General features: G+C 40.1%; 3 protein-coding genes across 4 annotated transcripts; 2 read left to right on the top strand and 1 right to left on the bottom strand.

The window, feature by feature from the left end:
- On the top strand, nucleotides 1-5,863 carry zrsr2 (zinc finger (CCCH type), RNA-binding motif and serine/arginine rich 2). The gene is made up of 11 exons (XM_079554845.1): nucleotides 1-280; nucleotides 462-541; nucleotides 633-708; nucleotides 1,257-1,365; nucleotides 1,660-1,746; nucleotides 2,145-2,183; nucleotides 2,291-2,409; nucleotides 2,927-3,140; nucleotides 3,950-4,005; nucleotides 4,085-4,194; nucleotides 5,040-5,863. Exons 1-11 carry the CDS (start codon nucleotides 240-242, stop codon nucleotides 5,753-5,755), a joined length of 1,647 nt encoding a protein of 548 aa, XP_079410971.1. The 5' UTR covers nucleotides 1-239; the 3' UTR covers nucleotides 5,756-5,863.
- A 498-nt stretch (nucleotides 5,864-6,361) lies between these two features.
- Nucleotides 6,362-12,256, bottom strand: LOC306961905 (AP-1 complex subunit sigma-2-like). 2 transcript variants are annotated; one of them, XM_079554863.1, is made up of 6 exons: nucleotides 12,246-12,256; nucleotides 9,653-9,692; nucleotides 8,987-9,165; nucleotides 8,233-8,341; nucleotides 8,012-8,149; nucleotides 6,362-7,283 (listed from the first exon to the last, which is right to left on the bottom strand). In XM_079554863.1, the coding sequence occupies exons 2-6, from the start codon at nucleotides 9,653-9,655 to the stop codon at nucleotides 7,236-7,238; spliced, it is 477 nt and encodes a 158-aa protein (XP_079410989.1). In that variant the 5' UTR covers nucleotides 9,656-9,692; nucleotides 12,246-12,256; the 3' UTR covers nucleotides 6,362-7,235. The 2 variants fall into 2 exon arrangements, with proteins under 2 accessions (XP_079410989.1, XP_079410988.1); XM_079554862.1 differs by lacking the exon at nucleotides 12,246-12,256 and having other exon boundaries at nucleotides 9,653-9,811.
- On the top strand, nucleotides 10,594-27,764 carry phka2 (phosphorylase kinase, alpha 2 (liver)). The gene is made up of 33 exons (XM_079554866.1): nucleotides 10,594-10,876; nucleotides 10,991-11,076; nucleotides 12,344-12,502; nucleotides 13,528-13,575; nucleotides 14,186-14,354; nucleotides 15,296-15,378; nucleotides 15,462-15,542; nucleotides 16,385-16,483; nucleotides 16,728-16,874; nucleotides 16,946-16,999; nucleotides 17,184-17,306; nucleotides 17,394-17,489; nucleotides 18,329-18,436; nucleotides 18,514-18,592; nucleotides 18,729-18,863; nucleotides 18,932-19,041; nucleotides 19,128-19,272; nucleotides 19,659-19,737; nucleotides 20,081-20,226; nucleotides 21,101-21,271; nucleotides 21,343-21,452; nucleotides 21,540-21,676; nucleotides 21,828-21,990; nucleotides 22,273-22,352; nucleotides 22,435-22,513; nucleotides 22,643-22,772; nucleotides 23,491-23,592; nucleotides 24,378-24,496; nucleotides 24,580-24,603; nucleotides 25,396-25,449; nucleotides 26,097-26,330; nucleotides 26,503-26,703; nucleotides 26,789-27,764. The coding sequence occupies exons 2-33, from the start codon at nucleotides 10,999-11,001 to the stop codon at nucleotides 26,960-26,962; spliced, it is 3,717 nt and encodes a 1,238-aa protein (XP_079410992.1). The 5' UTR covers nucleotides 10,594-10,876; nucleotides 10,991-10,998; the 3' UTR covers nucleotides 26,963-27,764.
- Nucleotides 27,765-27,781: the final 17 nt, after the last annotated feature.

The following is a 27,781-nucleotide window of genomic DNA, read 5'->3' on the forward strand; positions in this document are numbered from 1 at the left end:
GAAGAAGAAGAAGACCCGGAAAAGCAGATCACGTGACTTATGTTTTCGTCCAACAACCTACACAGATCAGATTTCTCAAATAATTGTGGATATTACCTCCTATTTAAATCACCTGTACCCTATGCGCTTATTTGCACTCTTAAATATCTGCATTACTACATTGAAGATACTGTAAAAGGTTGTGATGCGGTGAAAAGAGCAGCGCTACCCCAGGTTAGCCAGTGTTAGCTGTGGTCGCCATGGCAGCTCCTACTGGCCCCGCATCTGCTCCTGTTCTCAGGTCTAGTATCTCCAATCTTTCAGCATTAATCAGTGATTTTAAAAAGCCGTAACATGTTTTTATGTCAATCATACCTACTAAAGCAATCATTTCAATGACATAAAGGTTTATGTTGCTCTTGAAGTACATCCTTTTAAATGATCTAGACAACAAACAATATAACATTATATTTTATCTACAGCCAAAAGCAACGTCGAGCTGCTCTGAGAAAAGAGCGGAGAAAACGAAAACGTCAAGCTTTAGCTCAGTCCAGAGAAAATGGTATGATGACAATTGTGTGAAATGCTTTAAACGTTCACTACAACCAGAAAGATCCTGTAAAAACTCAAGTGACTCTGCTTTTTCATTTTAGGTTTAAACGATGAAGCAAATGAAGTGCCGGATGAGAATGTAGATGAAGATGAAGATGAAACTGCTGATGAAGAGAGGTACAGTACAATACTAGGCAAGGGTTGTCATAAAGGGCCGTATTCTGAAAAGATATCTGAAGCGGAGCCACTCAATTTTGTTTTATTTATTTATTGGTTTAATTGTTTGGGACAGTGCGTGTCAATGAACACACACAGGTGTCATGAACGTAAGCATGCTACACTGGATTGTAGCCATGGGCCATCCCCCACTGGCACTCTCAAACACACTATCATTCACCTTGACCTGTACATGTTTTAATGGTATGGGAAACACTAACAGCTGCGCCACTGTGCCGCCCACACTCACACATTTAGCATACATGAGAAAAAGTCACATTTGGCAGCGGTATTTGTTCTATTGAAATCAATTATACAGTCAATACTTTTTATGTTATGGTGTTATATAGGTGCTTTTTAGATTAGGAATCCTGAAGGCCACTCAGGACCTCATTTGGACACCCCTTCACAAGGCTAAAATAATCGCTAATAGTTTGATTGCTGCTTCTGTTTCTTTGTTGTAAAATAGTTGCTTGACAAAGCTCTATTCTGTTTTATTAATGTTTCAGACAGAGACTGCATGAGGAGTGGTTGGAGAGGGAGCGTGTCGCCCAGGAGGAGTTCCGGCTGAAGACGGAGAGAGAGGACGCTGCGCAAAGACGAAAAGAAGAGGAAGAGGTGGCTTTTTCGGCAATATCACTTTATTATTTGACTTGACTTGGCGATGATGCTTTTGACACTTGTTGGTTTGTTAATTTATTTATTATTTTTTATTAATATACGAAACATCTAAAAGAAAACTAAAATACAGTTCTAATATTTACAACTTTAGAATGAAGCATTTTTTATCCACTTATTCATTGATTCTATTGTCTGCAACTATTATGCATGTATACTATGGTGTTTTCTTTGTTTTAAAGCTAGAGACTGACTATCCAGCAAGCTCTAAATATTTTTATTTTGACCCTGCAGCGACTGATAAAGGAGGAATGGGATGCTCGTCAGAGGAAAGAGCAGGAGGAGCAGGAGCAGAAGATCCAGAAGAAGAGAGACCGAGAGGTGAAGCGTGTCCTGGGACGCTAGCACAGAGAGACATATCCTCCTCTGCGCAGCTTGGAGTGTTATATTCTTTACTTAAATCATTTGAATTAGGAGTTGGACTCGTTTTCTTTTACATTATGTTTTCTTGCCTGTGAACTGTTGTCAACAAATCCTTAACTGAGTGACACAAATTTCATAAACTTCTCCTTAACTAAGATGCTCACTAAAAGAAACATGAAACCGCTGATTTCTCTGCAAGGACGTATCTTTTACATTGGGAACACAGTGTCATATTGTTTCAAAGCCAATTTGATCATTTTTTACAGTTTTTTTTAAGTGTGGTCTTAACTGTTGGTCAGCAGATATGTTGCATATGTTGACATCTTTCACAAGCCCTGTCTTTGCACCATTTATAGGAGGCTGTTCAGAAAATGTTGGATGAAGCAGAGAGTCAGGTAATAGCAATGATACTCTCATGTTACATATTGAATGCTATTTTTCATTGCTATAAAAATATATAATTAATGGTCTATGTGTCTTGTGTCTATCTTTGCAAACACAGTTAGAAAATGGTGGTCCATGGATGAACCCTGAAGCTCCCGTGAAAGACTTTGGCACCGAGCGAGACGTGGCAAACTGCCCCTTTTTTCTCAAGACCGGAGCCTGTCGATTTGGGGATAGGTACTACTCATTGTTGTTCATTCAATAATAGTCATCTGTCAAAGACATGTTTACTGACAGCACTTTGACAAGACTCAAAACACTGTTGTTCTATCTTGTTACATATTAGAGGTTATGAGTCACATCAACAGACTGGATAACTGGATCGGTAGTGACCTATAACTACAGCTGTCGTAGTTATTGAACATTGGTTATTTGAAGTAGAATAATGTCATTCTTTTTAAAGGCTTTGTACCTAACTTGTTTGCTTGTAGTAGGATACAATCTCTTGTCACTCATAGTATATTGTCAAAGACGTAATCTATGTGAAAATCAGTCTGCATTCTACGTCGTATTATGAACCAAACTCCATAATATGGGCTAATGCACTGCCATTTGTCCGTGAACTTTCACATGTAGAGCAGAAGGGTTTGTGATATAATGAAAACAAGTTGGAGCCAATTTCTCCCTGAAAAAAAAAAAAAGAAATCAGGAACAGGTTTAAGTTTAAGTTGACTGTTTTACCGTCACTTGGCAGATGTTCCCGGAGGCATGCCTACCCCAGCAGCAGCACGACCCTCCTGATCCGCTCCATGTTCTTCACTTTTGGGATGGAGCAGGCGAAACGGGACGATTATGACATGGATGCCTGTCTGGAGCACAGCGAGGAAGAGCTGCACGAGCATTTCATTGAGTTCTACCAGGACGTCCTGCCAGAGTTCAGAAGCGTCGGGACAGTGGTGCAGTTCAAGGTTAGCTTTGGCTTTTGTTATCATATTTGTACATCAAATATCTGAATCAGTAATGTAGTATAACTGACAGATGCCTCAAAACGCATCATAAAAATATTTTTGCATTTATATTTACTTTATATTATTTTTAATTTATGTATTGGATTGTGTGTGCGCAGTGTCTTTATTGTAGGATTAGCATTTAATCCAAACATACCATGTTCCTTTTCTGGAATGATTTCACTCTCTAAACGAGCTGTCAGACAGCTGCAGAACATCCAGAACGCGGCTGCTCAAGTCCTGACAAGAACCAGCAAATACGACCATATTAGTCCAGTGCTCCGGTCTCTGCACTGGCTTCCTGTCACTCAGAGAATAGAATTTAAGTCTTTTCATGGTTTTACCAATAGAATTTACAAGTCTTTTCATGGTTTAGCACCAAAGTACATCTCTGACAGCCGTATGAACCATCTCGGGCCCTGAGAACTTCAGGGAGGGGTCTCCTGGTGGTTCCCAGAGTCAATAATAAACACGGTGAGGCTGCATTTCAGTTTCATGCAGCTAAAATCTGGAACAGTCTTCATGAGGATGTGAGACAGGCCTCAACTCTGACAATGTTCAAATCCAGGCTGAAAACAGTTCTTTTTACCAATGCATATGACTGAAAGTATTTTATCTGCACTCTTGCCTTTTACTGTAATTGATTAATTTTATGTTGATGTCTTTATTGATTCTATTTGCTTTCTTGTATTTATGCAACTGTGAAGCACTTTGCATTGCCTTGTGTATGAATTGTGCTCTACAAATAAACTTGCCTTGCCTATTTTTAGGTCAGCTGCAATTACGAGTCACATCTCAGAGGGAACGTGTATGTTCAGTTTGAAACGTAAGACGCTCTCTTCATCTTAAATGCATGTTTACTGATATCACACCTGATTAAATGTTCTGTTTTGTTGTCTCTTCAGGGAAGAGCAGTGTAAAGACGCCCTGATTAAGTTCAACGGCCGCTGGTATGCGGGACGGCAGCTTCATTGTGAACTGTGCCCTGTAACTCGATGGAAGAACGCTATCTGTGGTAAGCTTAGACACTAATAGTGTAAAGAGAGTCTGTGATTAATATCTTTCCATGTTCTGTGCTTTCTATTGTCTATAGTAAAAAAACATTTAAGTAATAATTATACATTGAAGTTGCATGTGGCAGTGTAGCAATTTGGTGCTCTCGCCTCAATGCAAGGTCCTGGGTCTATTCCCGGGTGGGGCTTTTGTATGTGGAGTTTGCACGTTCTCCCACTGTCTGCACAGGTTTCCTGGTTTCCGAATACAGTCCGAACTGAGGCCAGGACCTCTCTGAAAAACAGATACTGGGCCTAATCTGTTTTTTCTAGACGCAGGCTTTAGAATAGACTCATGCACTGATGGTGGTCCCTCCCAAGCTTTTTCCTTCTACAGAACGTACAAGATAGGGTTGGGCGATGTCCCTTAATTGACAGATGACGATGTTTACAGTAACCTTGTTGTGTATGGTTAACCCAAATAGTCACTATGTGACAAAAAGGGATACTGTATACCTTTCTCGTCAGAGTTTGACTCTGAAGGACAGCCATGATGGTAAAATGCGTCACATTTTGACTAAAAAAGTATTACTATTCCGTTTGTATTGTAAAAGCTATTTTTGTCAACATAACCTGAACATTTGTACCAACATAAATTCCACAAAAACTGGAGAATATAGTGACTATAGAATATCTACTACAACTAATAAGTTTTTTAATGTTCATAATGTAAAAGAAAAGAAAAAGCTTTTACAAGATGCAAAAATGTTTTATATTTTAAGTTGCAATAGTTTTTTAATCACTGAAATGGAAACGTGTGATTCAAGTTTTTTACTTGTGTGGCCCACTATAATCACATTTCTTTCAGGTTTGTTCGACAGACGAAAGTGCCCCAAGGGGAAGAACTGCAACTTCCTGCATGTTTTCCGTAACCCGGGTAACGAGTTTTGGGAGGCGGATCGGGACATGTCTCCCCTGCGGAGAAACCACAGAGAGGGCTGGCATTCGGAGAGACGGAGTGACCGGTCGTGGAAACAACGCAGTCCAGTCAGGTCTGAACGATCCTACAGAGGAGAGAGGTGGGGAGAGGAGAGAGGGCCCCGCGGGAGGTATAGTGAAAGATACCAGAGAAATAGATCGAGAAGTCGAAGTAGGGACAGAAGCAGACTAAGAAGTGCAGATGGCTGTCGAGACAGGACGAAATTTAGTAGGGATAAGGAATCTCGATCAAGGAGCAAAAGCAGAGAACGGACAAGACGCAAGCGAAGCCGCAGCCCCAAGCGAGACGAACACAGCCCTAAGGAAGACAGCAGCCCACACAAACGTCACAAACACTCGAAAAAGAGCAAGAAGAAGAATAAGAAGAAACATAAAAAGAAAACCAAAGAGTCACCAGAAACTTTGTCGACTTCTGAAGATTCGGACAAAGAAAGTGTTAAAGTGCGAAGTCCCAAAACAGAGGAGACACACTTGGATAACACGATGGAGAAAGAGGAAGTGAATACTACTCCAGAACGTGCAAATAAAAAAGATAACGATGGCGGTGAGGCTTTAGAAAACAATGAAAAGCAGCAGCTGCAGTAATGTCAAATAAACATTCAAAGAAACAAATTTTACTAGATCGCTTTTTCTAGACCTCAGTCTTTATAGTTTTTCTTTGGCCAAAAAAGCTATAACTTTATATAAATGTAAAAAAGTTGCTTTGTTTAATAAAAAAGATTGAAAGAATGCAACACTTGTGGTTTGTCTTTTTGCATACATTTATTAATACTTAAAATAAAAAAAATGTTGGTATATATGGCAGTGTAATAAAAAAGTAACTCATTTTGCACTTATAAATCAATAAGATTCAACAAAACAATGATTCATTTCACCTTATATATCCTATATGAGCTAAATGTAGGGCTGGTTTACAATACTGTTAGCTTTTTCTATTAGTAAATATTCCCAGAACACAGTGATCTTTGGTCATAAATGTTCATCTTAGGCATACTGCATAGGAGTTGTAATGCCTCTATGGAAGCTAGTGTACAATGCCACAAGGTAATTTTAATTAAAGACCTAAGTCAATTTGTTGCCTTTTATATCCTACATAGTATGCCTTTTCAGAGTAAGCCAAAGTGTCATAATGCACAATAAGTTTTTGATATAGATTTCCTCCTGGATAAAGCTATGGGCATCTTGGGTGTGACCTGAGACGAGTTTACGCAGGCCAATTAAGACAACTCAGGAACATTGACAAGAAATACACATTAGCTACAATTAGGCAAAAATACTGAATTAACACTGTTTAAAGGGGACTTGCTAACTACACTTAGCTTTGATTGTAGGTGCCATGTCTAGTTTTTATAAAAGTTGTACATCGTAGCACCTTTTTTTCTTTTTTTTTAAGCCAAACGGTGTCACAAATCCAGGTATATGTTGCTACATCATTTGTGGTAGTGGTTCCCTAAACTGTAGTACAAGTATCTTCTGCAGCTCCTTGTTTTATTACTTATTTAGATCCCGTTTGGTCCTGGTTTATTGTTGGTCCTGTCTAGTAGTCCTGTTTCAGACCACGTTTAGTCTTGGATAAATGCAAGTTGGGTCATTGTTACTTTTGATTAAAAAATTAGATGGTAATGGGAACTTAATCTGAGAAAGTGATTCAGGTAAGTACCGGTAAACCTAGGTTAACTCTAAAATTATCTTGCTAATCCTCGAGCTTTGTTGTACAAGGGCCTAGTTTAGCCCTAGTTCTTGATTTAGTGCTTTCAATTTTAAATCTCTTTTTAAAGACTGTAGATCTTTCTCAAATTGCACTTGTTGGGAACAGTTTGAGAACCACTGATATGGAGTTTTAATGGGGGTGAAGAAGACCAATTGTGCTCCTTGGTAGTTGAGAGTAAAGATTTTTTGTTTTTACACACGTAGACAACAAAACCACAGTTGGCACCACAGCAGAAGACGTCACGAGAGAATACGGATAACAAATTTACAGTTTGTTGATGGTCAAAATATACACAACACTGACGAATAACGGGGGAGAGGTAAGGGGCGTGAGTTGTGCCTTTACGCAGATGATCTATGTCAGGCCAATCTCCTCCAACACGCTGCGCGGGGCCTCGGCCTCCTGTAAATGAGACACAAGATAGACCAAATGGTTTTGTGAACGTGAACGTTGGTGCATTTATAATCGTTCCTGCCCAGTACAATGGGACAAAGGAGTAAAGACACAGACCTTGGTGCAAAACTAGGTGGCACAGTATATTCAATAAAATTCAACTTTATTACGGACTCGAGGTCCAAAGAGACAGTGACATATTACCTGTATACCTGTTCTAACCCAGTATAAAGACAGTAAATTAGGAAACAACACATGGTAAGTGTATTTACTTGGTAATGATGTGGGAAAAGGGCTGTATTATTCATAGTATCTTGTTATTCCTAGTTACCAAGCTATTCCTATCCAATTACCATGTTAACATTGTGCTGTAAAGTTAGGTGTGACTAAAACTAGGCTCAAGACCAGAAATGTTCTACTTTAACTTATGTTAATAGTTATTTCTTTTTTTTTTTATGTTGGCCATATGGAATAGAGTAAAGGATTATCTATTTTTACAATTCCTTGACCTTGGATTATAAAAAGGTGAAGAGAATATTCTCACATGAACATTACAGACTGCTAATAAAACTTAAAATTACCATCTTGGATCAGATTTTCAACGTGTCATGAGACATTTCAGTCAGCCATGTGAAGAGCAGATGCAGTAGAGCTTCTCCTGAGTTGTTTCTTTGTGTAAATGAGCCTTTTCTTGCTTAATGTTGTTGTATAAATGCGTTAAAGTTTTGGGCTTGTACCTCTTGCAGAAGGTCGGCCTGTTCGATTGCCTTCAGCACATTTTTCTTGGACGTTTCCTGAGCCTCTCCCCCCAACAGGAACTCGTCCAGGATAAAGTAGGCCTTCTCAAAGTTGAAAATGATGTCCAACTCACAAACCTACAACACAACACGGCAAAAGGTCACAAAGCCTAAAAGCAATAAGTTTGGTCAGTGTCTTCGTACTGTCATTTAAAACTCACGCTGCCAAAGTATTTGTCCAGCAGCTCCACGTATCTGTGAATGATCTCGAGGGTAATCAGCTCATTGTCCTGGTCCTCAACAGCACAGCAGAAATACAAGCTTGCATATCTGAAACGTAAAGGCAGTGCTTGTCAAAGGTGGAACTAGTACATATTATAAGAGGAACACATCCTTCATTTGGAGGGACGCGGGAAACTTTGTATTACTTCTACTATTAGAGATTGTTATTCCTATTTTCTTCTTTAGAGAGCCCTGCTGGAGCCTTGATTGTCCCACATTTTTTCAGTTTATTGGCTGCAGTGTTATTCTTTCTATTTTGGCATTTCTCTAAAGATACAACACAATATTTAAGCTGAACGACTTGTGAAAAGAATAAAGAAATATGTGCATTTGTCTCCACATTTCGTTTGAGAAACGAACTGCATTTCGAGTTGCTGAGTCACCGTCTCTATTGATCTCTTTGTTTTTGTTGTGTTCAGCGGCAACACAATGTAATTCTGTACAATCACCAACGACTCGGAGCAAGTCTGAATCATTGTTGTCCATTGTGTTGCTGTGATTTGTGAGGGGGAGTCAGTCGCTTCAGCACATCACAAACTGCACCAATGAGTTTGAAACAAAAAGTCTTTGAAGCAAAGGCTTTTTATAAACAAAACATTTGATTATCTCCAGTTTACCAAAAACCATGAAAGGCAGACATTGTGACTCTTATAATGTTGATGGATTGATTGTGTTTCCAGTTTCTTTCCTTACCTCTTGTAGACAATCTTGAGGTCCCTCCACTCCAGGAAGCTGCACATTTTGGGTTTTCGGGCCAAAATGGTCTGGACCAGATCCCTTGAGATCTTCTTCCTCTCTTTATCAGACAGAGGCACATACCATTTCTGTAACCGCAGCTTTCCCTGGCGACTGAATAACAGCATGAACTGCATCTACAGGAAACAGAAATTATTCCATTGAACAGCAATGCATAAAAGCCTTTTGGACGGGCCAGAGACCAGGCACTAATAGAAAATATGAAGAAACAAGGAATTAAGTAAGGTCTCAATTCTTTGAAGGAACTTTCATACCATATATATTGTCGTGTTTACTACTTTCGTTAACCATTACAAAAAGACCTGCACAGTAAAGTGTAAACATTATATGAGAGACTAACTAGCTAGAATTTGTCCAGCATCTAAAAAAAAAGAGACCACTTTTGACAACATCTGTAGAAGCAGATGGCATCCAAAAATGCATATGAAGAGAACAAAACAAGATCATTGATTGATGTTTGTAAAAAATTAGTTGATTTCATCTAATTAACTCCAATACAGTTATTTGAATTAACCCCAATACAATAAAGAGAGAGAAAGTGTAATTTCAGGTTTCTCATGCCTCGCGTGACAGCGGTCTACCCACAAATATACAAATCCTTACCATTGATGAAAGCTTGGAGGTTTCCCTTGGCTTGTCTTCTATAATTTCATTCGATAAACATAACAAAAATAGCAGAAAAAGTAAAGAAGAGCCAGTGATGTCTCGCTGTTAGCCCCTGATGCTACACAGCTAACAGCGCGACTGTGGAAGCAGAGCGGCTGTGATTGGCTGAGGGAGCACGAGCACTGCGCCGTGATTGGCTGAACAATCCCGTTATTTCATACGTCATTAAAATAAACTCAAGAAGACTCATTTTTATTTTATTTTTAAAATCGGTAAATCTATTTGAAGCTGGCCCAAAATTATCTCAGCCCTGCGTGTCTTTTGCTTTGTTATTCATATTTTGAACAATATGTTTGCTTCCTCTTTCGTCATCATTTCTCTCCCTTCTCATTTCGCATTTATCTTTGCTTTTGACTGCAGCACCTTACGAGCTGTTGCAGCAAGCGAGTTCATCCCATGGATCTATTATATAAATGGTTTATCCACATTATGGTTTATCCACTGTGAGATCAGTTCCCCATCTCTGTGACGTGACTCCATGGCCTAAGACTTCCCTTTCAAACCTTACTGTACCTCAAAAAATGAAAATATAGTTGTAATAGTTTGAGATGACTAAAGACATGGTGATATTATAATCATCTCTATTGAATGAATACAATAAATTAAAATGTCATTCCTTCATTAACTCTATCAACCTGTATAGCTTGGACCTCTTTTAAGCTCTAGGGACCCCAATGAAGTTTTGGGGATACTAATCTAATTTAATAATCACTATCTTAGTAGATGATGAAAGAGTCAACCGGGGAAAGCGATACTGTGACACTGGGTTTCTGTTTCCCATTCATATATCGTACAGAAGTAGCCGCAACATTTGTAATATTTTTGCGGCTCAAGATGTATTGAAAACTAAATCCTCTACTCTGGCGCCCTCTGCTGGATGAATCAAGAACTACAGGAGAGATTTCGTGCTCACCCGATGGAAACTCGTCACGCAGCGCTCGATCCTCTTTCAAATGCCTCACCATACTGTTAATCTATCCTTACTCTGATTGACAAACTATGCGGATGCAACAACAATCTTACATTTTCTTTCCCGATTTTTGCTGAGCGCTAGCATCCGGGCTAGCATACGGCTTCCCTAGCAGCTCCCCCTCCGCGACGCAGTGAAGGTGCCCTGCTATTAAAATGGATCACAGACTTTCAAAGATGAGCCAAGGCACGGTACGTTTCAAAAAAAGGGGGGAAAACACACACACACACAAAAATGCCTGACATATTTGTAAAGACACGCGGCTTGGTGTCCAAATGTGTAACTTGTTGGCTTTGTTTGCGCAGGGATCAGAATGAGGAGTCGAAGTAACTCGGGAGTCCGGCTGGATGGTTATGCCAGGCTGGTGCATGAGACTATCCTGTGCCATCAGGTGAGTTTTGCCTCGTGTTTCTGCAAAGCTACCGGGGCAAAACGCCATAGAAAGCAATAATCCTACCCTCCCAAAGCTTTTATATATACAGCATTGATGAGATATTGATTGAACTTGAAGTTGATGGTGCTATTGGCTAATATTGGCAGTGCCCCTTATTGGAAAAGCATTTCCGGCATTTACCCAGTATTATGAAAAAAAGGAATATTTGAATGAGTGCGAACCTCATGGTAAGAACGAGTGCAAACTGAGGACAGTGACGCAGAGGAGGGTGCATGTGAGCCATATCACTTAAAAAACAAATATAATTTCCCCTTATAAATAGTAGTTTATATAGTGGTTTAGTAGTTTAATGAAGTGAATTTTTGAATTACTTTTGGTGAATTGTGAAATTCTTTAAACCCTAAATGAAATTATCAACCTATTACCACACCATTCACATTCAAGACCTTCTTATTTTTATTTTTTACCAATTGCCTTTTTAAATCTAATGTTTGTCTTCACGTTACCGTAGCCTTCTTAACCGTTCACACATGTTGCTCTCCCATGATGATTTGAGTACAGTGTAAACGAGGAATATACAGAAAAAATGTTTGGGGCAAAGGTCAAAAAACAGCATGTCCCTTATCAAGAGGCATTTGGGTTTATATCAGCTGGAGCCTTCCCTAAGAATAAACAGTGAATCAAATGTCAGTTATGTGGCACTTGGGATTGTATGGTTATAAATATATAGGTCTAATGTTTCCATACTACAGCAGTGCTCATATAGTAGTATAGTTAAAGGAGATAGAATAAACTATTTCTCATAACTGTGTAATAGAGGATGCACTAAGGACTGCACGGTAAGTAAAGCCAATAAAAAAATCCAATAATTTGGGCCCAAAAGTTAAGTCTTATCTATTTCGTAGGTCAAACATGGTACAAAATCTATAGACCAAAGCAGGGCTGAACTATTGGATTGAAATAATGTCGTAGTGAAGGCGGCACCAACTCAAAACCAGGTCCAAACAAGTCTAAACGAGGCCATACTCATGTATGAATGAGAAAAATAGGACCCTATTACGCTCATTCAGTTTGCGAGCTCTAGAAGCTCTAGACCAAAGCAATGCGTTCTGTATTTTCTACATTTGAGATGGCCTGTTAATGTGTAAACAATGAAAAGGGACCAATACAATTTCACAATAACACTTTTTCTTTATGCACAAGGCAGAAAGCCACAATATATTGCAAAATCACAGGTCTTTCTGACCGTGACAATATATTTCAGGACCCAGTGACCGGCCTACTTCCCGCCAGTTCCCAGAAGAGAGATGCCTGGGTGCGGGACAATGTTTACAGTATTCTGTCCGTGTGGGCGCTGGGAATGGCCTACCGCAAAAATGCAGACCGCGATGAGGACAAGGCCAAAGCGTACGAGCTGGAGCAGGTGAGGTTAATGTATAGTACGCTCTGTTTGCTCTGGTTGGAATGCAGGTTAAATTTGGACTAAGAGTTCAGGGTTCATTTTTGCATGCTGGGAACTATTGGGTGAAACAGGGTTTCTGCAGGGCATGGATATAAGACCTTAAATATAATTGAAATTAGATTTGAATAATTTGACCTTTTTTTTAAATAAGAATGACATTGCTCGATTTCTAACTCCATACATTCTCAAATCAAATTTGAAATAGACAAAAAGTGCAGTTATTAAACATTGTGTCTTATCATTAAATCATTAGATTGAACTTGCTTCCTGCATAAGCCTTGTTGTTGTGGCGCTGTCGGCCATGTGCAGAATGATTACTGTGAGATGGAAAAAAGTACTGCAGATGTCCAGTTGGATATGCCAATCCATTTATTATATCAGGAAGAGAGAACATATAGCTATAGTAGATTATTGTTTTAGCACACACGAGCACAGTCAAAACCATTTGCCTCTGTAGCACCACACCTGGCGCTAGATTGGCGCACCCTTTAACCTTTTAGGTAGAGCCACTCCCAGAGCGCCCTCTACCCGAATTGGCTCCGCCACTTGTGTTATTCCTCTTTGCATTCTACATAATGACTTGACAATGACATTACAGTTTTAGATGGAGCGTTGCAATAAAACACCCTAAAAACTCAAAACAATTATAAGAATATATTAAATGTGTAAATGTGTAAATGATATCATGGTGTTACATATTATTGGAGCTGGGTGTTTTTTTTTGTCCTTATATAAAAAAACTTGATTCGTGATTTCATTCGACCCCCCATTTAAAACAAAATAACTGCTGACTGTGTATAGACAATATATATTTATTGTTTTTAGTTAAAGGCAATCACTGTAAAAAGCTGAAAAGTCAGTAACTGAGCAAAGATTTTTAAACATTCAAATTATTAATTAAAAGATATGTAATTTGACAGTTTTTTTTTTTAAATAACGCAATGACACTGTAATGGTGACTTTTTTATTCATCATTTCCGTGGCAGAGTGTGGTGAAGCTGATGCAGGGACTCCTTCAGTGCATGATGCGGCAGGTAAGACAAACAAACAATACTACAGTAAATATACAGTTCATGTCTGAACCATTTTTTTCAAGGCCTTTAAAACAAGCAGAGATAGCTGTGTTTGTCTAGTTTTACTCTTGTTCATACATGCACAGACAACACACAGTAAACCTCTAGTAAAAACTGTTGAGGAAACAGCAACTGTTGCTGAAGGTAATATGAAGAGATGGACAGATCAACATTATCATGACTATCATCAAAACTTTATTACATTATTACTTGAATCTGGGGCTCCCACTGTAAAAAAAAATATACCAGAAATACAGTAGTAGATACAGTCATATCAATCAAAATTCATCATATAGTTTAGTAATAAGTATGTACATTGTCCAACTCGATATTTGACCTCAGTTTACAAATCTATGCTGTTTTCAATTGAGATATAAAATACACACTACATAAATATTTGTCTCTTAAAAAACAATTGGGACCCTCAGCTCAGTGCTTGCGAGTTTCTGAGGCGCCCTGACCCCCACTTTGGGAACCACTTTACATAAAAGACAACTCTACAAAAGAGTCCTCCCTCTAATTCTATTATGTTTGGGGGCCTTTGGCAAACACTGCTCCACTCTGCCCTCAGGTGCCCAAAGTGGAGAAGTTCAAGCAGACTCAGAGCACAAAGGACTGTCTTCACGCCAAATACGACACTCCGACCTGCGCCACAGTGGTGGGCGACGACCAGTGGGGGCACCTGCAGGTCGATGCCACCTCCATCTACCTGCTCATGCTGGCACAGATGACCGCCTCAGGTACAGCTGGACAGGGCTCAAACATCCAATTACAAGGAAATCCTTTACAAGGACATTTTGGTGCTTATGTGTGTCAGCCTTTCTGATTTGGTACTATATTTGTTTGCCGTTCATTAGAGTTCATAAGACATTGTTATTGTTGGTTATGTTCATTTAGCATTCATTTTATGCCAGATGCCCCTCCTCTCTTTGTTTTTTTACCTTAAGTTTAAAGATGCATTATGCTATATCGATATATCGATATCTGTACATATTTGACCTTGTAATGCTCCGCACTATGGGAGATAGGTCGTTCCAGGCAGCTGCTCCTCGACTGTGGAATGCCCTCCCCAACCATCTGAGGGCACCACAGTCTATTGAGGTTTTTAAAAGTAAACTTAAGACCCACTTATTTTGTGCGGCTTATTCTTAGTGTGTTATCTTGTGTTTTTAACTGATAATATTCCTTGTGTTTTTACTATTGATATGTTCTATTTGTTTCTGTTTTGTTTGTCTTTGTCAACTGTAGCACTTTGAGATGTGTTCTTCACATGTAAAGTGCAATACAAATAAAATTTATTATTATTATTATTATTATTAATGACCCTGCGGCTGTATGAGTGGTCATGCCTTTACTTTCCATTACAGTGGTCTCTAAGACGCTCCAGGATCAATTGCTTGTCAGGTTTTCACTGCTAACGGAGCCTCTTACCAGAAAAACTACAAAACAATTGATCCTACATACAGATGCAGGGTCACTACAAGGTGAAATAAGCACAAATACCAAGTTTGATTTTTCGGCATAAAAAGTTCCATAATGCACCTTTAATGTCCAATAAATTGGCATGGTAAATTCTGCATTATGCTTCTTAAATGATTATACACATATAAACGTAGAAAGTAGAAAACAAACGCCGATCGCTTAGGTCATTATCATGAATCACGATTGTGGTTTTTCGCAGGACTCCGTATCATTTCAAATCTGGATGAAGTCGCATTCATTCAAAACCTCGTCTTCTACATAGAAGCTGCATATAAAGTAGCAGTAAGTACCACTGTTCATGACTCATTTAAACGAATTAAGATGGTGATCAGATGCTTTTAGGTGTGTTTTTTTCCCCCCTGTAGGATTATGGGATGTGGGAACGTGGGGACAAAACCAATCAAGGCATTGCTGAGCTGAACGCGAGCTCCATAGGCATGGCCAAGGTAGGAACACACTGGACTGCTGTGGTTAAAGTCCACCTATGGTCTTATTTAGCAGGTAAATGCAGCATAGACTCATACCTTTTAAAAGGAGGAGCAGTAGGGCCTTTGTAGAGTCAGAAAAAGTACAGTGCCCGTTCTGTTGGTAGGAAATAAACAGTAAATGGTGGTTTGATGCAATCCCATACTATAAGAAACTCTCTGGCTTCTAAGTGAGTAAGTTGTACAAGCATGCAATGAAATAGTGTTCAGGTGTTAGTTCTGAGCCACCTCGACTGAGCCGTGCTGCCCCTGTTGAGGTAGAGGAAATTGTAGCTCATGGGTTTGTCCCTGTTTCAGAGCGTGGTGTCCTGCACTCTGCTGGGAGGAGTTTAGCAGTTAATCTGTTTTCTTCTCCAGTGAACGTCCATTAGCCAGAGCAATAGAAGGCATTGCTGCGAGTCTCGCCCAGATACCTTGTTTGTCCCTTTTTTGTTTCCTGTAGCGCCTCAGGTGACGCCTCCACTGTGCTGCAGGTGTGGGGGCTCTTGGTGCCTCTTCATTGTCTCAGAAGAAGAAATTTGTAGGTGTCAAATGGGTTTAGCAGACAAGCTAGCTTCTTCAGGACCATCATGGACTCTCTGCAGTGAAAAAAATCCATCGATCCCCACAAAAACACAGCAAAGACGTACAAAAGCATCCAACAAAACAATGTGGTACAGAAACCACTGATGCAGTTCGAGAGAGGTTTCTACCTTCTAAAAGTTTATATAGTCTACTAATCTATTGTGTTTCAAATGCTTAATCCATTTTCTTTTATCCTCAGTTTACTCACTGAAACAATTTGCTTTTAATATTATTTTCAGGCGGCTCTTGAGGCCATCGATGAGTTGGATCTTTTTGGTGCTCACGGAGGACCCAAGTCTGTGATCCATGTTTCACCTGATGAAGTTGAACACTGCCAGGTAATGAAAGCCACTAAAACAGAGCTATGCCCAGACTAAACTAGTACTAAATCAGATGAAATGCCATTAAAAAGCATTGAGGTTGACTTGCTGCTACCTGTAAAAGCCCTATAGATGATGAACACCATATACCAAATACCTGATACCCATACCTGAACAATTACTAACCATGGACTACACCAGGGTCTCCCACCATTTACACAAAAGTCCTGTTAATTTGTCTTACTGTCTGGCCCTTTCCTAGTCCATTCTGTGCTCGATGCTGCCGAGAGCTTCACCTTCGAAAGAGATCGACGCCGGTCTTTTGTCGGTCATTTCTTTTCCTGCTTTTGCTGTTGAAAATGCTGAACTCGTGTCTGTTACAAAGTCAGAGATCATCAACAAACTACAGGTACTAAAAAAACACTTTCGATAATTAAACTCATTTGTAATCTCAATATTCACTGTTATTTTTAAATGTAGGGTCGTTACGGCTGCTGTCGCTTTATAAGGGATGGATATCGGTGTCCAAAAGAGGTAAGAGAATGTTTCACCTGTCTGGGAGGGGATACATGTTTTTTGGCTGCCGTCAACTTTACTCTCCTGGTTGAAACTGCCCTTTCTTATTCAATTAGTATTAACATGCTGAGGTGCCCAAAAGCATGTTCTTGAGCCACAACTATGCATGATCTTTTACTCTAAGGCTTATTGTTTTCCCCAGGACCCCACACGGCTGCACTACGACCCGGCTGAGCTCAAACTGTTTGAGAACATTGAATGCGAGTGGCCTCTTTTCTGGACCTACCTGATTCTGGATGGGATTTTTTCAGGGGAGCACGGCCAGGTAACAGTCCTCCATAATACCACAGGCAGATATTGATGATATTTTTGATTCTGTTCATAAAACTGTGACGTCTTGTGCATGTCGTAGGTGGAGGAGTATCGAGAAGCACTCGAGGGGATTTTGATCAGACAGAAGAACGGCATCAAGCTACTGCCCGAGTTGTATTCAGTGCCACATGACAAGGTAATCTACGTCTAAACATAGATAAACAGGAGGGCACTTTAAGGGGAAACTGCTGCCAGCTCAATGCTAATGCTGTAGAAATTAAATTAATATCATGTATATATTTAAGTTAGAACAGATGCTGCCTCACATATCAAATCAAATGTTAAAAGGAAAAGATTTTGCTTGTTTGTTAGGTAACAGTATAGCTTGAAAAGGGGTACTCGCCACACCTTCTTTTAATGTCATTATTGTTAAAGCAGTACTATGTAACTTTTTTACCTTAATGAATCCTTTTCGTAGTCCCTCTGGGGGTAATACGAGTGTCAATGGGATGATTGGGGGGTCTTTCATCTCCCCCTGGTGACTCTGGCCAGAAAACCACAATTCCTGCCTCCGTTTCAGAGCCACCAATACACACTAATGGAATCATGAAGAAGCTAACTGCAAAGCTAACTGCTAGCCAGCAGTATTTACAGCCAAGTTTGAGTGAAAAAAATCATCTCCATTGTCCATCTGCCTTTTTGCAGCAGCGCTTCATACACACTGAATGTTTGAAACATCTACTCGGCATCTTTCAGTCGCCAAAATACTTTTATATTGCGTTATGTTCACAGTTGCTAACAATTCTTTAGCATTTATGCAAAATACTGGATAATAGAGCTATTTTTATGCTTTAAAAGTTTCTGTGTGTTGTGTTGCACCCGTAGTCGCCGTAATCCCCGTTGCCTCGGTGACTGTAAAAAAGTGAGAAAGGCAGGATAGATGAGTAGTTAGTAGCTGTGTGATTTTAATTCAGGTTCAATGTGACATTATTTGCATAAAAACATTATCCAATATGGAGTATTCATTGTTTTCAGATTGAAGAAGAGTATAAGAATCCTCACAGTGTTGACCGAGTGTCTCTGGGGCAGCTGCCGCACATGTGGGGCCAGTCTCTGTACATCCTGGGCTGTCTGCTGGCCGAGGTAACGACCGCACTGGGTACATGGATCAATGAAACATAAATGTCAGCCAAAAAAAGTTAATTGTTTGTGTTATGCAGGGTTTTTTGGCTCCAGGAGAGATTGATCCTCTTAACAGAAGATTCTCTACAAATGTCAAACCAGATGTTGTTGTTCAAGGTACATTTGTTTTCTCTCATCACCTAACATGTAAAATAAGATCATTTTTGGTTTATAGGGTTTTTGTAGAAGCTTTGTTGTGCCATATAATGTAGGCAGGGCAGTTAAACAAAACGCCTCTGTTTATATGTATCAGTTTGTGTATTGGCCGAGTCGAAGGAGATCCAGGAGCTACTGAGTGACCTCGGGTTCCAAGTCCAGATGTTTTCAGAGGTGCAGCCGATTCGAGTTCTGCCCGCGCGAATCCTCAGCCACATCTACGTCAAACTCGGTACAAAGTCACTCAGAAAACCCTTTGAATTGAGTCTCAGTTAAAGTGATGATTGTGGCTCATTTCAGGACACAGTAAGAAGCTGAATTTAAGTGGGAGGCCATACAGACACATTGGAGTTTTGGGAACATCGAAGTTTTACGAAGTCAGAGACAGGTCTTACATATTCACTCCACAGGTAAACTAAAATAAACGAGACTGTAAAAATATATTTCATGTTGAAGTATATTCTTTAAATGCTTTTTGAAATTCTTTGTGTATTAGTTTCTGGACCAGCACCATTTCTACCTGGCCCTGGACAACCAAATGATCGTCGAGATGCTGCGAACAGAAGTGGCCTATCTCTCGTCGTGTTGGAGGATGACAGGGCGTCCCACGCTCATGTTCCCCATCACACGCAGCATGTTGGGTAACTTCACATTGATTTGTAGCATTTTGTTGGTGCTTAGGTTATGAATATGACTCTGGGATTACGTTGTCAGGGATCAGTCTAAATAATATCAGGATCAGTTATTTGTAATAAGATATAAAACTTTGTAAATCCTTATTCCGACCCTTGTCTTTGTCCTATTTGCCCGTGGGTCTGAAACATTTCATACCAAGTACCTCCTCAAATAATATTGGACCTAAATTGGACTAAATAATGGCTAAGCTGAGTGTGAACCATGTTTTAACAGAACAACACTTAGCATAAAGGATGATCTCTTCTAAAAGAATTAAATAAATCTAATATTTAGGCCATGAAGTTTGAGAAACACTAATATTCATTTTTCTACACTCTGTCTCTGTCCTCAGTTGAAGATGGAGAAGCCATTGATCCGTGTATTATTTCAACTCTTCGCAAACTTCAGGACGGCTACTTTGTTGGCGCAAGGTTTGTATAGAGCAGTATTCAAGTCATACTTTATTAATACCTGTAGGGAAATTCGTTCTCTGCATTTGACTCATCCTCAGTGCGGCTGCGACAGTGGTGCAGAAACACCTGGCTGGAGGATTAACCTATTGCACATTGATTTAGTGATAGGGGAAACAACATGCAAACTCCACACAGAAAGGCCCCTTCTAGCTGAGAGGCACGAGGACTAGTCACAGAACATACAGTATTTTACATTACAAAAGCTACAAGGCACCAAACAGCTCTAAATCTGTACAAGCCCAAACAGACTGAAACATGTTAAGTTGTGACCTTCACCTGGTTCTTGCTGCTGTATTTGCAGAGTGCAGATGTCAGACCTGGCCAGTTTCCAGACCACGTCGTTTCACACTCGCCTCAGTTTCCTCGATGAAGACGAGGAGTTTGGGGGAGATGTAGATGATGATGAAGATGATTTAGGAGACACTTACGACACCTACGGCGCCTCTGGTAGAGCTCACAGCAGTACAAGTGCCATTTATCAATACAGTAAACACATAATAGCAAATACTAATAAATAATCAATGTTGAGCACTTTTAAATGATCATGTGACTGAATAAAAGCTATTTGACTAGTGCACGGTGCCCTTAAACGATTCCAGTCAAAAGGTTTAGGTACTACTTTCTACTTAAAAAAAAAAAGGCTTGAAAGCAGGTACCGAAAAGAAATATAAAACCTTTATGTTCAAGTTTTGATGCTGTTCGTCATCAGAATTTAAAAGAAAAAAAAGTGGCAAAACAAGTTGGAAAAAAAAGGGGGGAATTGAGAAAAAATTGGGTAGACAAGTGGAAAAGTAAATAAAAGAAGGAAGAAATTTAGAAAAAAAAGTGGGAATAAATTAAGCATAAGTGGAAAAAGTGGGGTAAATTTGAGGGGGAAAAAGTAAAAAAAAAAAGGGAAAATTTGGGGCAAAATTGGGAAAAAATAAATAAATTGGAGAAAATTGAGGAAAAAACACAAAAAAACATTTGGAAGGAAAATTTGAGGGAAAAATTTAAAAAAAAATTGTGAGAACAAAACGTGAGAAAATTAGGGAAAAGATAAAAGAAAGAAAACATTCTAATGTGTTTTTTCTGCCCTGTTTCACCTCATACAAATGATGCAAATGCAAAAGAAATTAAATGCAAGGAAAAGGAATAAACATTATTCATCTGTTTGATGGTTTTGTGTGACAAATAATTTAGTATAGGTAATGGTATCGAAAAAAAGGATTGTTCAGGAATCGAAAACCAGATATCATTGAAGTACCAGTATCGAAACAAATGTAACGGTGCCCAGCCCTATATTTGACTGTATATTTGACCAATGTTTTTTTTTATTTAGGAACCTCCAAGGACATCTTTGACCAGTATTTGACCCAGCTGCTCCACAGCACCACCACGAAGAGCCACCTCCCTCCTATCCAGACGGGCCAGCACCATGTTTTCAGCGCCGAACACACCACGAGGGACATTCTTTCTCTGATGGCCAAAGTCCAGGGAATCAGTATCCCACGTAAGTTATTTATTTTTTAGTCCTTTCACTTTATTCCTGAGATATTCTATTCTGTTTATAATTTGTTTCAGAGACTGCTATGTATCTCCCTGTCACTCCTGCCATGACGTCCAGAAAACACAGAAAAAAACTGAACTTACTGGAGGTTCCTCATCAGGGCCACCACAACAAGGAGCAGAAGGCAGGAACTTAACTCCCTCCTCACTGTCAAATCAGGTTGTTTTTCATCATTTCATCATCTACTGTAACATTTGTCTGACTCCTGCAGCCCCAGAGTGCAGCCGACCTGCACCTGCCCCGGGACGCCCAGGGGAAAACAGACTTTTCGGCTCTGGTGAAGCAGCTGAAGGAGTGTCCCACTCTACAGGACCAGGCGGACATCCTGTATATACTCTACATGATGAAGTATGAGGTTTACATAAGGTTTCATGACATTTTTAATCAGGAGATGAACAAACACATATGGCATGCAAAAGTAGTAATGGTTGAAAGTTTAATCCTCACATAAACTATAATCTACAGTACTATATAATGTGTTTTTTGTGCCGGTGAGCAGAGGTGCAGACTGGCCCGTGGAGCTCTCCGGTCCGGGGCAGGGTAGCGTGAGTGTGCGTGTGCTGTTGGAGGAGCTCTATGTTCAGGCCGGAGCCTCCAAAGAGTGGGGCCTCATTAGGTACATCTCCGGGATGCTGCGAAAGAGAGTGGAGGTCCTGGCCGAGGTCAGTGGGACTTTATTTTTACCCATCCATATACTTATCTATCTACTTCAGCCATGCTATAGTTTTCATTTAGACTTGCTTTACAGGTATTATACTGTATTTTTATTCTTTTACTTAAAAAGCTTTACCTTAAAATGAAAGAAACTTAATATATTTAAAGTTTGTGTGTGTTTGTTACAGATATCATAAGCTAACAATTTTAATATCCAACATTATAACAGACACTAATTACCTAATGTTTTATTCATTTATTCATTATTCATTATCTGCTTTTTCACACAGGCCTGCACGGACCTCATCTCTCACCACAAACAGCTGACAGTGGGGCTTCCTCCTGAGCCAAGAGAAAGAGTCATCACTGTGTACGCTCAGCTTAAACACAAAAACGATCTTTACAAAATATTGTGGTTTAGTGAATTAAAGATTCCTCTTGTGTCTCTCCAGTCCTCTCCCTCCTGAAGAACTCAGTAACCTCATTTATGAAGCCAGTGGACAGGACATCAGCATCGCAGTGCTCACTCAGGTGAACTTACGCAAGCCTTTTACAGTTTGTTTTGCGGTAATGTATGTTCTGAATGCATGTGATTCTCGGATGAATTTATCAGATGTTTGATCCTGGACCAGGTAAATAGACTGTTGTGTTTTGGTTTAGGAGATCATGGTGTATCTGGCCATGTACGTGCGCTCTCAGCCCTCTCTGTTTGGCGACATGTTGAGGCTCAGGATCGGACTCATCATGCAGGTCATGGCCACTGAGCTGGCGCGCAGCCTCCACTGCTCCGGTGAGAAAACTGCCACTTATTCAGGCGTTGTGTTGTTTATTTGAACAGACATAAGTGTTTAGACCAGGGGTGCCCAAACCTTTTGTCTCCGAGGGCCAAAATGAAAAAGTGCCTATGAGTCGCGGGCCAAACACGGCGATGTCAAGCACGAAAAACACATATAACTACAAATTATGAAGTTACTTTATTTTATTTACTTTTAATGTTTTCGATACACTACATTTGCATTTGTTTCTATCTATGCAAATAACATGCTATATTAAAACTCAAACTCAAAGAAAATGCCACATTAGATTATTTTGGAAGTGTCAGTTCAGCATCAAGTCTTTTATAAGTCACTTTTTTTAACATATACTGTTGTTGATGTTAACAACCTTTGCAATAAAAGTTGGAAAACTGTGAAAGTTGCTGGTACAACGCTCTGTGATTGATAAATACCAAGACACCACAACAGTGTTTCCTTAACTTTGTGAAAGGAGTGAAACAGCGCCCCCAATTTGACGCTGGTGGTCAAAAAGTGTACTGCATCCATATTTATCTTTGAGAATGAATGGAAGAGTGTTAGTATTTACCACATGCGCAAAAGTAGGTCACTCTGTGGGCCAACAAAATTGTTTCGCTTTGGGCACCCCTGGTTTAGACAATACAGTGCGGATAGAGGGGATTGAACCGTCACCATCTTTGTGTTAAATTAGATCATGTAATAAATTGTTTCCAGGTGAGGAGGCGTCCGAGAGTCTGATGAGTCTCAGTCCTTTTGGGATGAAGAACCTTCTCCATCACATTCTCAGCGGAAAGGAGTTTGGGGTGGAGCGCAGCAGTAAGATTTAGTACTTATGCAATTTTTATTATAAACTTATGAATATATTCTTAATTTTATATATTATGTAGTTTGATATCATATTTTTTTACAGTTTTGCAAACCCTCTTGCAGACTTTTTGTTTGTGGGACAAATATTAGGACTTGCGTATAATCAGCTCAGATGTGTCAAACATTGACCATGGTGCGATGTATTCCAATATGTGTTTTTAACTTGTAAAACGATGTTTCAGAAATGTTATGGTTATGCGTAACATATATTTTATACATACTGCTCGTTTTGCACATGGACACTCGCCAATTTTTTGGTTTCCAAAATGTCTAAAGGAAAAATCAATGGGCTCTATGAGTGAATGGACCCTAAAGAATTAGATAGGCTTTATTTGTCATTATACAATAAAACTGTACAACGAAATTACATTCGATGAGAGAGGATAAGGTGCTGCAAACTTTTCTTTGAAGTGACAGTGATGCTAAAGCAAAGCATATATAGTACACATATACAGTACACAATAGATAGAGGGGATTACACAATACACGAGGTCACGTTTTGGATTTTTTTCCTGTCCCAATGAACCGGGGGGGTTCGAGAAAAACAGAGATCCACATGAGGCAGATGCAGAAGGGGTGCTCTTTGGGGGTTGTTAGGTTTTATTTTGTTATGGTTATGCTTGTGCAGTAGGGAGCTCTTCACAGAGACCTTGAGTAATGTTTATGTAGTATCTAGCCATGTCGTCCTAGGCTGGCAGAGGAGAAGAAACGTTTTTTGTTTTTTCTCTCTCTAGTGCGTCCGATCCAGTCCACTGCCACCAGCCCCGCCATCTCCATCCATGAAATCGGCCACACCGGAGCGACCAAGAACGAGCGCACCGGGATTCATAAACTCAAGAGCGAAATCAAGCAGGTGCAGCATCACAAAACAAAACAACAAACAAACTAATTCAGCCAATTCAGTCCCGCTAACCTTCTCCCTGCCTCTGGTTGCAGCTCGATGGCTCCCGTCCACTCAGTGTGCGTTAGGTTTGATCACGTTTAGCATGTGGTTATTTTTGTTCAGTCGAAATCCGTCAGTGGAGCCTGATTCATTAACCAAACATTCATGAGTTCATTATCTGTCATATGAACTTAACATATTTTTTTACATACAGTTTGCATTGTGATGTATCTTTTTTGCAGGTTTTTCAACTTCAAAACTACATTTGTTGAAGTGATAGAACATTTCTTTACCCTTTGCAACTGCCATGGGGTCCGTTTTACCCACTCACTTCTACATTGCCTCTCTTTATCTACATTTTACTGATGTCTGACCAAGAACATCAAAGCTATACCGTAAGTAAATAAGTGAGTCTGCTGTGCTCTCATATTTGGTTGGACCACCTTTAGCTTTGATTATTTGATTGATTACAGCAAACATTCACTCTGGCATCGTATTTCTCTACTTGTGCAGGACTTTTGAAATTAAATCGCCCTATCCATTCTTCTCATATTGAAGATGTAGAGCCTAAACTAGATGATGCCACCCTTTCTTTTTTACAACAACATACAAGAACACTGACATTAACAATGCAAAACAGGATTCAGCTGACCTCATGGCAGTAAAACATTACTTGTGATCCATCGCATTCATGTTTTCCAGCCTTTGAACCTCTACCGCGTTGTTTTTGTTGAAGTTTTGCGCCTTGATCTGGAAGCATAATCAGATTGTCCGTTTGAAGGGGCTTCTTTTCATCGAACCGCTCCTGCATTTTGAGTAAAGTTTTGCTTGCGTCTCCATCTGTATCTGTGTGTAATGTACGTGTGTAGATCATCAGCGGAGGTCATTCCTTGAGTAGCACTGTCACTTCTCCTCGTTCAACGGTAAACCATCTCATCCGAATCTCCTCCAATTCACTCCAATATTTTATCCGCACTGATCAAAGACGCACTCAAAGGGAAAAAAGGCTTCAGGGCCATGTGGATCATTTTTGTGTTTTTGTTTTTATTGCACATGTGTTTTATTTGGCGCTACTGTTTATTATAGTGCAGTAAGCCTTTTCCCTTTTTAGTGTGTCTTTGAGTCAGAAGTTATGCATGGCCCCTCTGGAATCCAATGACTGCATGTTTTTGTGGGAAATTGTCCTCAACCTTATTTACACAGTGATGTAATATCCTCTCACCAGTTGTTTACATCTCTAAAATCTCTGTTTAGTCACTTGAATTCATTTAATAATAACGCGCATGTCTTTACAGCTCACTTCAGTGTGTATCACAATGAGTGGTCAAATGATCATATGTAGATCATATGCATAAAATCTATTGTTCTCCATATACATTTACTACTAAAATGTGTGATCTCTGTGCTGATATCCTAATGAATTCATTGCAATAACTGTATTGATGACTAAAAAACTAAATATCTTATGCAGTCGCATGCTTCTTCCACTCCAATCCCCCAGAAATGTGCATGAGATTGAGTTAAATGGACACTCCAAACCCTAAACTATATTACCATCTCTTCCCCCCAGCGCTGTAGCAGCCCCTCCACCCCCAGCGGGATCCTCTCCCCGGTTAGCTCATGTCCCGGGGACGGGCAGCTGATCTGGGAAGACCGGCAGGGGCAGTGGCTGAGGAGACGCAGACTGGATGGGGCAATAAACAGAGTCCCAACGGGCTTCTACCAGAGAGTGTGGAAGATCCTCCAGAAGTGCCACGGGCTGTCGATAGACGGATACGTGCTGCCGTCGTCCACCACCGCAGAGGTACGGCGTGTGTCAGTGTAGAGGCCCTTTGCAGTCGCAGCTCCTTGACTTGGGAACAGTCTGCTCTTACAGACTAGAGCAGCCAATAGTTTGCACCTAATTTTAAAGTAGAAATGCCACAGGGAGACGAGAAGCATGTTGATGGTTTTTTGGATCTCGTGGCTCTGTGCAGATGACGGCAGGAGAGATTAAGTTCGCGGTGCAGGTGGAGTCAGTGTTGAACCACGTGCAGCAGCCGGAGTACAGGCAGCTGCTGGTGGAGACGGTCATGGTTCTGGGGATGGTCGCTGACCTGGACGTGGACACCATCGGGAGCATCCTTCACGTCGACCGAATACTGCATTTGGCCAACGATTTCTTCCTCAACGACCAGGTAATGAAAACAAATGAGTAGAAAACACTTATGGATTCAAATCATATCACCAAGTAATGTGTTGTCTTCTTTTTGAACTCCACAGAAGTCCTTAAGCGCTGGCGACTACTTCCTGGAAAAGGACCCAGCGACGGGCATCTGCAACTTCTTCTACGACAGCGCCCCCAGTGGCAGCTACGGGACAATGACGTATCTGTCCAAAGCCGTCGTCACGTACGTCCAAGACTTCCTGCCCAACACGAGCTGTCTCATGCAGTGAACATCTCTACTCCTCAGTATATGAGCATGTGACTGAACTGGGCCATAACGACAACAAAATGCATTCATAGCTTCATTCAATTACAATATGATATGATGTAATGATCTTAAAATTACCGGCTAACAATCCTAAAAAGACGTCCTAGTTATAATATTAATGTATCGCACTCGGTCGCACTTTGCTTCACAGTTTACTTATATTATGATGATTTACAGTTTTTATACTGAGCTAGGTGAGTCATATTACCATGGAATAAACTTTAGGGATGTCCAGATTCTCTGTTATTACCATACCATAATTACCATGTTGTAACATGCTGTTTTAAGCCTATTTACCATGCTATCACTGTACTGCACAGTTGGACTGATTGAAACAGTGCTTTTTAGATCCTCACAGATGCTTTATATAGCATTATGTACTCACTCCCCACACTCGTCAGGCTGGGTTGTGAGTATCACTCATTCATCACGTTGCCCACTGACTTGCTCAAGGGCACAGCAACAGCATGCACTGATCAGAGCTGGGATTGCACTGCCAACTTTACAGCTATCGGGAAAAACACTCTTGACCCTACCCTGAGCCAAAACCATGCTTCCTATGATTAGTATGTCCATCCTAAAGATGTCTCAAAGTGCATTTTGTTGCAGATTTGAACCACAGTTTACAACTAGATGCACTTTTAGACATGCATGAAGCAGCCATGACCAAAGTCATCTTAACGGTTTGAGTTTTTGCAAACGACTGGAGCAATACGGTGGTGTAATAGCTGAAAGTTGTGCAAATGAGAAGTTAGTTTAATGTAGTAACTGTGAGGAACAA

The sequence above is a fragment of the Gobius niger genome (genome assembly GCF_951799975.1).
Source record: "Gobius niger genome assembly, chromosome: 4".
NCBI lineage: Eukaryota > Metazoa > Chordata > Actinopteri > Gobiiformes > Gobiidae > Gobius > Gobius niger.